The sequence below is a fragment of the Myotis davidii genome, unplaced genomic scaffold (genome assembly GCF_000327345.1).
Source record: "Myotis davidii unplaced genomic scaffold, ASM32734v1 scaffold390, whole genome shotgun sequence".
Lineage (NCBI taxonomy): Eukaryota > Metazoa > Chordata > Mammalia > Chiroptera > Vespertilionidae > Myotis > Myotis davidii.
Genome location: NW_006282748.1, coordinates 120,850 through 135,573, shown reverse-complemented (window position 1 = coordinate 135,573; position 14,724 = coordinate 120,850). Strand labels below are relative to the sequence as shown.

The window sequence follows — 14,724 nt, the reverse complement described above, 5'->3', positions numbered from 1 at the left end:
CTATAGAAATCGCAAAAACAATATACAATCACAATATATTGTGTGTTTACATGGTTGTGACTATGTAATACTGAGTAGGGATTTTTTTTTGAATTATGATTTAATGATAAGGGGGAAATTAGAGAAAACAAGTAATCAATTTTTTTTAAAGAATTTCAGTTTTCAATCAATACTTCTATTTCAAATTTGACATAACCTTATCAGAAATTGTATAACTGCTAAGACAACACTGTTTACTTTTAAAAGTACTAAAAATATTTGACTGAATAGTGAGCATAAAGTATTAATAAAGGAACATGAAAACTTAAAAGTAAAAGTCCTAGTTATAATCTTGCTTCCTCTCCAGTTTTGTTTTTAAAATGCACTGTAAATGGAAGAAACTAGTTCCTTAAATGTCCCTCCTGCTTCTCTAGTAACTCATCTTCTAGTGTGGCACTCCTAGATACTGTGCAGACCTTATAAGCCACTAATAATTAATTCTTAAGATATCAGAAAAAGATAATATTTAATACAAACTAAATATATTTTGAAATTTAATGAAGAGTACCTCATTTGTATAATGAAATAGTAAGTGCTACTGATATAAAGAAAAAAATTATAGAAAAATGACTCAGAAGAAAAAAAATCAATTTTTTGAGGGTAATTACGAACCGAATTTTCATCCTCCTCTTCCAATTCTCGCTGCTGTTCTTCATGTCTTTTAGCTTTGATCTCCATAGCTTCTGCAATCAGGTCTCTTAAAATCGATACAGGCTTTGCATTCTTGATAAAAGGATGCTAGAAAAGTAAGATTCAAAGGTATAATTTTAAAAGATTTATCTGAATTATATCTAAAAAATGTTAAAACAACATGTAAATAAATGCAAACCAGGATCTTCAATGATTGTTCTTTCATCCAGAATTAAATGTATAGGTTAAGAATAGAGAATACTGCCCTAGCTGGTTTGGCTCAGTGGATAGAGTGTCAGCCTGAGGACTGAAGGGTCCCAGGTTCAATTCCGGTCAAGGGCGCATGCCTAGCCGATCCCCAGTAGGGGGCTTAATCCCCAGTAGGCGCGCAGGAGGCAGCCAATCAATGATCCTCTCTCATCATTGGTTTCTCTCTCTCTTCCCTCTCCCTTCCTTTCTGAAATCAATAAAAATATATTTTAAAAAATAGAGAATATTGCCCTAACCAGTGTGTACAATGGATAGAGCACCAGCCTGCATGCTGAAGGGTTGTGGTTTCGATTTCCAGTCAAGGGATTTTGCCTGGGTTGCAGGTTTGAACCCACACCCCAGTTGGGGCACATTTGGGAGGCAACTGATCAACGGGCCCAACGCCTTTCCCTTCCACTCTCTCTCAAAATGACTGGAAAAAATATCCTTGGTTCAGTATTAACAAAAAAATTTTAAAAACATAGAATAAGTCAGCTGCTTTAGGAATAAAATTTTACTTTTTGGTTTACTTGTTTTTAAAAACCATTAAAGCACAAACACAAAAATGCAATCCTGTTAGTAAAACTACATTAATAAAAACTACCTTACAGATATAATTATCCAAAGGGAGTTTAGAGTAGGTTGGAAAAAAGATAAAAATTTTTTAAAGAATTGGTAATTACATTACATATAAAAATAAAATTATGTATTAGTTACAGATTTTAATTAACCTTAATAAGCTGACAGCCAGAATCAGTGGTCAAAAGAAGGCAACTATTTTCTTACTTCTTTTACATATTTTCTATTTTATTAGGTCTTGAAATGTAATCATTCCCAATGGAGGAAAAAAATGGCAATAAAATGTTTTCAGAACATGAATATTGTTTCATATCTATAATATATAAAAATAACTTCTCATTTCTTTCTTTTCTACCCTAATTTAACAAAAATATCTGAATTTATTACAAATCTGGTAAACAGAACAGAAACCACCAGAACAGACCTGTATTTTTTGATGATTTTTTATTGAGAGGGAAGACTGTGAAAGAAATAGAGGGTAAGATTAAAAGTATAATTGGGAAAGATTATCTTATTTGGAGGCAATACAGCTTCAAAATGTAATTTTCATAATTAACTGTCAATAAATAGACCCAGGTAAAAGCTGAGATATTTAATAAAGAACACAAAAATATTCTCAAAGACAAAACAAATTTAGTGCTAAAGAAGAAATTACAGATATGTGGAAGAGGCTTTAAAATGGTGAACATATATCATTTGAGGAAAGTATGAGCAAGAATTGACCAGATTACAGAAATAATAGAATCAATAGCAAAGAACCAATAAATTATTTTATAACAGTTATATAGACTAATCAGCAGATAACTTAAGTTCCATTAACATAGCTGTTGTAGACTCCTGGTTCCACCAAAACAGAGTTGTGCCCGGTAGCCCAGCTAGATCCTACCTTTCGTAGTCCCCCACTCAGCTGGCTGTGACTAGGAGACTAAGTTCTGGGAATGGAACGGAACAGAACGGAACGGAACGGGACGGAATGGAACAAAACGGAATGGAAATCTTGGTGGTGTGCTCCACTTCCTAACCTGGGCCTTAAAACACTGTGTGCACTCTTCCATGACTTCTCTTCTTTCTGCCAAGCTGGAGAGCAAAGATAATGACCTAGACAATGGTGGAACAAGAAAGGAACTCCAGCCCTACACTGAACATTTTTGAGAAACACTGATGGAAGGTCACATACACACACACATATACACAACTGAAGATATGTTCTTTGCCCGTAAGAAACTTATCTAAAATAAGGAATAAAACACAAACACAAAAAAATTAAAATGTGACATACAAGTTACATTTATGATGGGTTAGCACAGCCTATACAATTAAGAGATGAATAGGTAAGGCAATCTCAGATGCCTCATTCAAAATAAATAGATCGTTTTAGGGAGGAGGAAAATATGAACAATATGCACAAACACACCAAGGCAGGGGTGTGTGTTAGAACACAGCAGGAAAATCTGTCTTGCCAAGACAGAAACATTATTTAGAGAAATGGTGTTATGTGAACTTAGATACAAGCAATAGTGGGGCAAGAAGCATACATGCTTAGGATGAAATGCTTGAATTTTGAGAGCCATTTTAATTATATAAACAGGAGAATAATATGAGGAAAAGAATGTCTTTGATAGCATAATCCTGCAGCACAATGTAGAAACAAAATAGACTGAGGAGAGCCCTGGCTGGTGTGGCTCAGTTGGTTGCAGTGTCGTCCCATGCACTGAAGGGTCACAGGCACATACCTGAGTTGGTTTGATCCCCAGTTGGAGCACATAAGAGAGCAATCAATGTCTCTCTCTCTCTCTCTCTCTCTCTCTCTCCCCCCCCTTCACTCTCTCTCTCTCTCCCTCCCCCTTTCCTCTCTCTGTAAAATCAATAGAAACATGTCCCCATTGAGCCTTTAAAAGAAACATAGAGGGAGGAGAAACTGTAATAATGAAGGTGTGAATTATTAGAACCTAGGTTAAAAAAACAGATGCCACAATGGAGAAAAGTGAATCTGATGAAAGAACTCTTGTTTTTTAATATATTTTATTGATTTTTTACAGAGAGGAAGGGAGAGAGATAGAGAGTTAGAAACATCGATGAGAGAGGAACATCAATCAGCTGCCTCCTGCACATGTCCTACTGGGGATGTGCCCGCAACCCAGGTACATGCCCTTGACCAGAATCGAACTTGGGACCTTTCAGTCCGCAAGCCGACGCTCAATCCACTGAGCCTAACCGGTTTCGGCTGATGAAAGAACTCTTAAGAAGGATTTAGTCACTATATATACTAACAGTAGAAGAATACCAACACTGCAAAAACTGGGAAACATTAGAATTATATCTCTTTTAAAGAGTACAGAAACCTCAAATTGTATTATGCCTTATCTTTTCAGGGGAAATTATGAGCCAATCCTGAAAGCCACAGTGTTACCTTTAAGAAATGCCAAAGCACATACATGGTTCATCCAGTCTACTGCAAACTTTTACTTTTGTGCAGTTAAGTGTGAACTGACTACCCAGTGCTTGCTACCAGTAGTCTCTAGTGTTTAACGTTCTTAATCTTGAATCCTCGATCTGTCTGATTTCATTTGTACTCGTGTGTTTTTTCTACATAACCACTATCAACGTTATTTTGACCAACGAAGAGGAACTGGCTAATAAAGTTAAAAGGCTATTGGAAGAACAAGGCCATATTATTTGAGCATTCTCAATAGTCAGAAGAGAAGTTTTATCAGACATACTGGCAGATTCTTAAAGAATACTTTAAAGTAACAGATGGTAAAATAAAAAAATGCAAGGCAACATTAAAAAAGGACAACAAGAAACACCAGAGAAAACAATTTGGCAAAAAAAATGTCAACTGTGATTAAAATGTTATTTGCATATACTACTGTAAATAAATGGGTTGAATTTCTATTTATTAAGTAGTATTTTAGTTACTAAAAGACAGAGTTCATATGATAAATTCAACTGCATGCTTTCTACATGAGACATACACTTAAATAAATCCAACTCATGTTTCCTCAAGAGGCGTACTGAAAAAACTTGGGTTAAAAGTCAAAGACAGACAATAAAATTTTAGTCAAACATAAAAATACATCAAGAATAACATAATCAAAAAGGCAGAACTAAAGGTAATTCCCTATACCTCTCCATTAAAGTGCAGATAGAACCCTGGACATTATATATAAAACAAACATAGGAAAACTCTGAAAAAATGGGGAGAAGGCAGCAAACTGGTGAGGGACTATGGGACTTGAGGAAAAACATAGCTGTGAGTTCCATGGGTTTTCTTTTTATCTCCTTTATCCTAGACTGGGTACTGGAAAAGCCAGCAACCCAGAACCACTAAGGGACACAATCTAAAAAACCTCCTACAACAGCCTTCTCTCTTGAGCCAAAAAATCAGGAAAGGGACAGCTAACAAGACAAAACTTCTACAATAACCATCCTACTCCAGGCAAACATCACAGAAAAACACTGGCCCCAACTCCACCAGCAAAGGCTGAGTAGGGAACCTGTACTTTCACCCTCTGGAGGATATTCAGTCCTACTCAGATGGTGTCAGATAAAACGTGCCTCTCGCCCCTGGACTTATATGCCTATCAGACAGTAATTAGACTCTAATGAGACTAAAGATAATTATCCTATGTAAAAAAACTTAAGTCAGAAGTCTGTTGGGCAGAAAGCAGAGGAGAGAAAGGATGAAAATTGGGATTAGTGGACAAATGGAATAAACCTGGAATAATGATTTAATCAATGTGCTCTTCAGTGTCATTTAACCTTTCTGTGCTTCAGTATTCTCATCCACAAAATTAGGAAATTATACTAGAATATTTCTTAAATGCTTTTTAATCCTAAAAACTCTAAGTTAAAAACAACAGAATTTATTTTCTTAGAAAGATTAGAAAAGGTTATGGGAGAAAGACTAGAAAGAAATACTGGTTAAACTATCCAAAAATCAGCTATCAGATATATGTGAATTTACCTCCACCATCATATTTTGTGCTGACTCACTTTCCTGTGTGTGTTTTTCTCCTTTCTTGTGTTCCTTGGAGTTTAATAATTTAGATACACAACATGATAATACTAACAGGCCTTTGATTTATGTGCACAAAAACTCCTTGGATATCTGACAATATTTCAAAATAAATGTTTCAGTTAATTAATTTTTGAAAGGTACTATTTGCATATAACAAAAAACTCAAAAGGCTCAAAAACAGCACTCAACAAAAAAGTTAAGTTTCGATTCCACTCCTGCTTCTCAGCCACAGTTACCTTCTCTGGAGGCCAGTTTCCTGCTTATGTTTTCAGAGCTACTCCACCATAACCACTGGCATATGCACATATACATGTATGTATGTGTGCCTGTGTGTATTTTGCCAATCACTCATCTCAATCGAGCTTAAATTGTTTCTAATTTGTTGAAAGTTTCTTAATATTGTTTCCAATCTTTTGCCATTATAATGTTCTATGAATATTTTTACACATGTTATTTTACACATGGTTAAATTTTTCTATAAAGTAAATTTCTACAAGTGTAATTACTGGGTCAAAGAATATTTAACATTTTACTTTAGTTAGACAATGCTAAATTGCCTTCAATGGAGAATGAATACTAGTTTTATTTTCATAGCAATAAACATTATACTGTACTTAAGAGCCTGTTTCTTATACGCCTCAACAAATACTTTTGTTTAAACAGTACTTTAGAAAAATTGCTTTTTATAAGAACCATGCTTTGAATCCTTTTGTGATTTAATAAAAAGAATTATTTTCCAAATATCAAGTTTTGTTAATGTGAGACACATTTACTAGTATTAATAGCTTAGAGGTCTGAGTCAATTCTGTTGGGGAAAATGAGGACTCACAAATACTTATTGAAAGTATTACATTATTTCTATTTGCACTGAATTTCAAGGCAAATAAAAAAAATACAACCTGACACTGTAAATACAAGTCTATCTGTAGCAGAGATACTGAAACTCTTCATTTAGGTAATCTTGTAACCAATATTTACAAGTGATCTTTTCAAAGAGTTCAGGGATCTTGTATTTACATATCTCACAGTGGAGCAGGTCAAAGAAGAAATGCTGGGTCAAAGAAAACATCAGGGGGGAAAAAATAAACTAAGGATGGAGGAGATAGGGTTCTGAAAGAAGAATCCTAGGAAGTTTTGTTTTAAAGCAACTTTAGGGGGAAAAAGTTGACAATAGTAACAACAACAAACAGAAAAAAAAGGGAAAAGAGAACACTAACTTGAAAGAGAAAAGAAGAAAATGAGACACAGAGAACATACAGAAGAATGGAGATGGTGGATGGAGGTGTGAGGAAGGATGTGTACCAATCCACATTTCCTGGGAGGTTTATGTCTTTAGAAATCAGTTAAGGAGACTCAAGACCATCCTACTTAAGGTCAGAAAGCTAAAAGATACAAAAAACACATTCTTCCCTTGGTGGCATAAGCACTGACCTGTAAAAGCTGTGTTGCAGTAGCTCTCTGCTCAGGATTCTTCACTAGGCACTTTTTAACAAAATCGGTGAAATCATCAGACCAGAGTTCTGGCTTCCTGAATGTTGGTGGTGGATTTGTGGGAATCATAAAAATAGCCTAGTAAAAAATGAAATATCCAAAAGACACAGTAAGAATCACAATAACACACCAACTAAATCTCTTCATTTATCTTTCTATCTGACTCTAAATCTGAAAAACAAATGTAAGTGGTTCTAGGATTTCCAGTAAGATTACAATTCAGGAAGCAAGTCCATCTGCTACTAATGTAATCATTTCCCATTAAATTTCCTCTATTTGAATTGCAGCTCATTGAGCACATCATTCTTTATTTTATCTATTATTTTTAATCAGTCTCCAAAGAAGATTGCGTTTCTAACCCTCGTACCAAACTAAGGACATTCTCTGGTTAAATAGATACATCCCCCAATTTTGCTATTGCATGCCAGATTTAGTTCCCATTTCAGTTTTATATAAGTATCACTGTAGTCCAATTTCCTTTTGCAATCCAGAATATTTATTGCTGTATTTGAAATAATACTTAATAGAGGCAATACTTTTTCCAAATATATATGTCAGTATTCCAAATGAAAAGTTTTAAAGCTAATATACCACTTTGATTTATTACTAATGATTTAATTTAGTATTAATAACTTAGTAATGACGATAATACATCCAGAAAGTTCACAGTTCAAAAGCTCTAAAAATCCTCCCTGTCATCGCTGTCCTCTCAGCTATCCAGTCACCCTTTTCAACCCAGAGAATTAATCCCTAATGTTCTTAGCAAATCACTGTATGTAATGAATTAACTTTTCTCCTGGGCATCTAGAATTGTTCCTGATAAAATACCATTACTAAAACATCATTTCCTTTGAGAAAAGTTATTAAAGATATGAAAACAATAATAAATTTAAACCAAATGTATCAAGCACTCAATAAATACTAGCAATCATTATTTTCATTGCCACATTATATAAAAAAGACAAGAAGCAAACATGGCAATGACAAAAATTTTACAAAGCAACAATAATTTAGCCAAATTATAACTAATTGTCGTTTAATAGGTAAGCTTATATAATTATGCAATCAAAACATGTGAGATGGGGGAAAATGGCTTTTTGGCAATCTTAATCAATATATGCCCATGCAGCCTCCAAACATGGGCCTCACAAAGATGTGTTCGTGTAAAGCATACAAAAACTTCCTTTCGACTACAGAATTCTCTAATTCTCCAGAAGACAGGTGTATGTTTCTGTTCTACACTCAATTTTTCACCTGGCTTTTAGTGGTCTTCTCTCTTCATGGGCAAACAAAATCATGTACATGAACTTATCTCCCTTCTCGTTAATGCATAAAGAAAATTAAAATGGTAATACTACAAACCATAGGAATGCTTTGAAACAAAGTTTTTACCACTGAAAGAAACTAACCATACCTATGTTTACTTCTGTTTATATATGGAGAAAACAAAAAAAACTGTCAACAAAAATGAACTATTTGGGGAGATACCAATTTTAATATATTCCTTTGATATAATAAAATTGTTCTACTTTCCATTGGATTTTTATCAATTGTTCAAAAGTCATCATAAGTTCTTAGAATCATAGAATTTGCACAGTAAAAGATACATGACAGCTCTAGCTAATTTAGCTCAGGAGATAGAGCATTGGCCTGCAGACTGAAGGGTCCCAGTTTCAATTCCAGTCAGAGGCACAAGCCCAAGTGGCGGGCTCAATCCCCAGTGGTGGGCATGCAGGAGACAGCCAGCCAATCAAGATTCTCTCTCATCATTGATGTTTCTATCTCCCTCTCCCTCTCCCTTCCTCTCTGAAATCAATAAAAATATATTAAAAATAAAAGATATATGACAGATCATTTAGCTCAATCTTGTCATTTAACAGAAAAGAAACCAAAAATCCAGAGGGGGACTAAGTGACTTAAAAACAGCATTGGACCTATAAAAGAGCCTTCATTAAAAAAATTAGCAAAGCATCCTAACCCATCTACTATGCTTCAAGAAGCAAGAAGGAAAAGCACAAAAGCAGGTTACTAAAACTAAACAAACAGCTACTAAGAGGATAAAGAGATGATAAATGATGATTCTGTTTTCAACTTATAGGTTTTCCAGGTCCTTGTCTTATTTCCAAGTGGGGAAAAAAGCATAAGCAAGTTTTAAGCCTTCAGACACGACAATGAGAAGAAACATCTTAAAACCTGCTACAATCACACCTGTGTCAATCAATAAAGTTGAAGATTATTCAATCAAATATGAATTTGAAAAGGCTATTCAGTAGAGAAAACATAGTCTTTTCAATAAATGGTTCTGGAAAGACTGCAATAGAAATGAATTTGGACAACTACATTATACCATATAAAAAAATTCAACATATGTCAATGACCTATCCTTAAGACCTAAAACTATAAAACCCTTAGCAGAATATGTAGGGGGAAAGTATCATGACACTGAATTTCACAATGATATCTTGGATCTGACACCAAAAATCCAGGCAAAAAAAAAAATTTGATAAATTGGACTGCATCAAACCCAGCAATCCCACTTCTGGAAATATATTCTAAGACTCCTGAAATACCAATCAAAATGAATATATACACCCCTATGTTCATAGCAGCATTATTTACAATAGCCAAGATCTGGCAACAGCCCATACCCATCAGAAGATGAGTAGATAAAAAAGTTGTGGTACATTTACACAACAGAATACTGCACTGCTGGAAAGAAGGAATTTTTACTCTTTGCAACAGCATCGATGGACCTGAATATTATTATGCTAAGCAAAATAAGCCAGTCAGAGAAAGACAAACATCACATGATCTTACTTATGTATGTGATCTAATGAATAAAATAAACTAATGAACAAAACAGAACCAGAGGCATGGATACATGAAACAGGCTGAGAGATTTCAGAGGGGAGGGAGCTGGGTGAGACAGCATGATGAGATTAGCCAAAGAACATATATACACAGCCCATGGACACAGACAACAGTGTGGTGAAGGCCAGAGGGAGGGGGAGACAGGGCCTGGGTAGAGGTGGGTATAATGGGGGACATCAACAATTTTTTAAAAATTTAAAACTTTTGTGCATCAAAGCACTATCAACAGAGGAAAAAAGTAATTCACAATGGAAGAAAATATTTGCAAATGGATTAATACTCAGCATATATAGAGAACTCTTACAGTTCAACAACAAACAACTCAATTAAAAAATGAGCATGGAACTTAGATATTTCTCCAAACATATACAAGTGGCCAATAAACACATGAAAAGATACCCAGCATTTAATTATAAGAGAAATGCACATCAAACCTATGACCTGAAGAGCATTATGCTAAGCGAAATTAGTCAGTTGGAGAAAGATAAATATCACATGATCTCACTCATTTGTGGAATATAATGAACAACATAAACTGATGAACAAAAACTGATCCAGAGACAGAGAATCATCGATCAGACCATCAAACCTCAGAGTGAAGGCAGGAGAGGGTGGGGGGAAAGGGGAGAGATCAACTAAAAGACTTGTATGCAAGCATAACCAATGGACACAGACACTAGGGGGGTGAGGGCACGAGCGGGGGTGGAGGGTGCTGGGGAGGCAATGGGGGGATAAGGACACATATGTAATACCTTAATCAATAAAGAAAAAGAAAAAAGAACATAAAAAATAAATAAAATAACACACACACAACTATGAGATATCACTCACATCCATTAGCATGTTTATTGTTAAAAAATAAAATTTTTAAAAAAGTGGTGACAAAGATGTAGGACAATTGGAATCCTCACACATTGCTGGTGAAAATGTAAAATGGTGCAGCTGCTATGAAAAACAGTATGGCAATTCCTTAGAAAATTAAACACAGAATTACCATATGATCCAGCAATCCTACTCCTGGGTATACCAGTATATCCAAAAGAAGGGAAAGCAGGAACTAGAACACATATTTGTACACTCATGTTTATAGCAGCATTATTCACAATAGCCAAAAGGTAGAAGTAACCCACTGACAGATGAAGGGATAAACAAAACACACACACACACACACACACACACACAATGGAATAGTATTCAAACTTAGAAAGGAAGAAAATTTTGACACATGCAACACAGATAAACCTTGAAAACATTATATTGTGTGAAATAAGCCAGTCACAAAAGGACAAATATTGCATTGATACCTCAAGAGGTTCTTAAAATAGTCAAATTCATAGAGACAGAGAGTACAGTGGTGGTTTCCAGGGGGTGGAGGGAATGGGCAGTCAGTGCTAATGTGCATAGAATTTCAGTCGGGGAAAAGGAAAGCATCCTGGAGATGGGACATTGTGGCCATTGACAGCAATGTAAATGAACTTGTTTACACACCTGTACACTTAAAAATGGTTAAAAGGGTTAATTTTTATGGTATATACTTTACCACACACAAAAAATATAAGAATGAGGGGAAATGTAATGCAATAATCGAGCTCAGAAATGTTTGTGAATGAATACCTGTTGCGCACAAAGCATGGTGTTCGGCACTACACGGAGTTTAAAGATGCACAGGAAATACAGCCACTACCTAACCTAGTCTGTAATGAAAGAACAAGCAGTAAAGTAATTAAAGAATACTACAATAATAGAAGAAATGATATAAGGCATAAAGAGGAGAGGTCTTTCCCTTAGAAGAAATAACATAAGGGAAAGCGGGAGCATGGAATAAGGCTGTTGGGAGGAGCAGAGAGCAAGCTGATAACGCTGTAGGGGACTAGGAAATGAGAAGATTAGAAGGGGAATGAGGATATGGAGTTTGGTCAGCAAGAAAGTATACAGCTGAAAGAAGGTTTCTCTCCCCCCCGCCCAATATATACTAAGACGCTGTTAATCAGTTTGTTTATGCCCAAGAAGTAGATATTTAGAAAAACACACAAAAAAACAAAAGCCTAGAGATACTCTAAATATGGAATAAAAAGGGCAGTTAGGGGCTAGTGTTGATGTCCCAAGATGAATAATAAAGAGTTCAACTACGACGGTACCTACAGGAATGGAATGGAAGAAATTGGGTATGAGAACCAAGAGTACATCCTAACAACATTGTTTGGAAGGGGTGGAAAAGAAAGAACAAAAGATTACTCCAGAACTCAAGAAATGAAAAACAGATACCTTCATTACAAAAGTCACTCAGGAATTCTAACAATTCACCCTATCATTCTTTTGAAAGCCCTCTCAATATTCGGTAATTTACTATAATGTGCTATTACTGGTTTCCAACTTGAAAAGTGGCCCAAAGGATTTTCTGTGGATAAAGCAGTGTAGATTCAATATTCAAGTCTATTGACTCCAGGGTAAGAATTAATCTCTGTAAATACTGTATGTATCTTCTTTCAAAAAGGGAAAATCCTTTCATGGGAAAAAACATTCTTACACACCTTACAACTGATATTACATCTAAGATAGCCAGCTTTGTGACACAACAAGCATCTATCAAATGAAAATATATATCAAGTACTTTCTGTGAGTTCAGAACTATGTTCTAATAAAGAAGCAGCAAACCGATAGGCCACAGGCCTATACTTCATTTGGGCAACATCAAGCTCATAATCCCATAAGGTAAGAACCTGCTGGAATTAGACTGATTTTTCCCAGGATGCACATTCCCTCTTTTACATGGGCCCCACCTAGCCTGGTTCAATTATCTACTCTACTTGATGGACCCTATAAGTATCTATGTAAGCCTTGCTATTACAGATTTTTAAAAATAAGATACATATCTCAGACCCACAGAGCTCAGAGTCAACTGGGGGGTGAGGGGAGAGATTAACACATATGGAACAAACAGCAAACAATGGAGTGCTAGAAAACAAAACTCTTCTGTAAATAACCTAATTAATCTCAGACAGCTCCATAGTTGAAGCCGAAACTAATCTGGTTTTAAGGATGGGGAAAATGGGGTTAATATTGGCTGCTGGAAAAGGCACACAAAACCACCTGCTACTCCAAATTAAAGAATAAAATAAATTTGAACTCTCATCTCTGCAAAACAGTTCAAAGCACCTACATAAGCCCCTATATAGACTGACCTCAAGCTGCAGGTAAATGACACTAGATTGTGTAGGTAAATGTTGTTCATCTGCACTTCTGTTACAAACTGATGGATAACAACTCAGCGATTTATGTTCTTGAAGCTAATGCTCTCCTTTGAACTTTGAGACAATGAGCTGCAGCCTTATCTCCCGATAATCTTAACATATAAGGCTCGCCTCAGCAGTAGCTATTAGAAACCCAAGGATAAAAAGCTTAACTCTAACTCTTATTTACCCAGTACTATCATAAAGTGCTCCTAAAATGTTCACATCCTATTCTCAAACAAGCACTGAACTGCATACAGTTCAAACAAATAAGTCTTAATATATGATCTACAAAAATGTAGAGACTTTAAAGTCTCCAGGAAAACCACTCTACCTTTTATTTCCATTTTTTATGTTACATAATCAATAATAAACTGACAGATTTTATCAGACCTGACTCTGTTCAACTAATTTAACTGAAGCATGAATCACAGAAGATCCCCTCAAGAACCTCCAGGTTTTTGTCCGAGCCAATTAGGAAACAGGCCTCCACTGTAGAAAGTTTTGGCAATCAGTGGCTAGCCTTAGACTAACAATTCACTCCCTTCCTTGCCACCAACCAAATCACATGGACACACATTACAGCCATATAATTTATCTTATCTCTAACACCATTTTGATTGAAGAATGTTAGTACAATAAATGATAGGATTATCCCTGTGTTTGTTTCTACCCAATGTGTTGCTTAACTACATACTGAGCCTCGGATTAAGTTTTAAAAAGAACTTCCCTGATCACAAGTAGTTTTAAGAAGCCAAGAAATGTAAGTGCCTCAGAACAAGTAATTATCTTCATGCCTGGAACTTCAGGCCTTACATTCCAGGAGCATCCAGAAGACATGGCCAGAGCCAGAGCTGGGAAACTACATGCCTGAACTGTATTATAATCTTAAGGGCGGTGGTCAGCACTATGTCTGAGGCTAAGGTGACTGGGTGCGTGAATGTACAGAAGCAATGAACCTGCCAGAATAACAAAGAAGTCGGTGCCACTACCCATGAACCTCAGACATATGAGCAAAAGGTTATCTTCCTAACAAATTAAATGAGATAAAGGATGAGAAAGCATTTTTAAAAGCTGCAAAGAACTAAACAAACATAGCTGTTTCCTCATAAGAAACATAATAGGTAGCAAGCTACTAAGTCAAAAATATATAATTTCTGCAAAGAATATATAGTAATAATATATTTTAAAGACTACTGTACATAACAGCAAACAGTACAATGGAATGAACCCAACACTGGACCCAGATCAGAATAACCCTCTAACTGATTGTGCAGCCTCAGTTTTTCATATAAGTGAGAAAGTTGGACTAGATATTTTTCAGGTTCCTTTTTGGATCTAAAAGACTCTGGCACTCTAACTTCCCAGCAATCTAGGAGGTGAATACTAACTAGACAAGTACTGTATTATTAGTTAGAAAGGGGATGGACATGGAGAAGGAGAGGGAAGGATGTTAAAAGACCTACTAATTGCTTCTGGACCTTTTGGCTAAGATGAACTGTAAAAGGCCTACTAGATGTTAATGTAAATACAAATCCAAATTTGTATCACCACTTCCTCAAAAGCAAATCTGAAATACACGGAGCTTTTGAAGAGAATACTAAAATCTAGCAT

General features: G+C 35.6%; 1 protein-coding gene across 1 annotated transcript in view; it reads right to left on the bottom strand.

Moving 5' to 3' along the window:
- STK3 (serine/threonine kinase 3) overlaps window positions 1-14,724 on the bottom strand; it is a 207,968-nt gene that overhangs the window by 89,734 nt on the left and 103,510 nt on the right. Inside the window, exons 7-8 of the mRNA XM_006753196.1 lie at window positions 6,950-7,087; window positions 652-777 (exon numbers count right to left, since the gene is read on the bottom strand). Coding sequence (XP_006753259.1) covers window positions 652-777; window positions 6,950-7,087 — 264 coding nt within the window. The remainder of the gene's footprint in view (window positions 1-651; window positions 778-6,949; window positions 7,088-14,724) is intronic.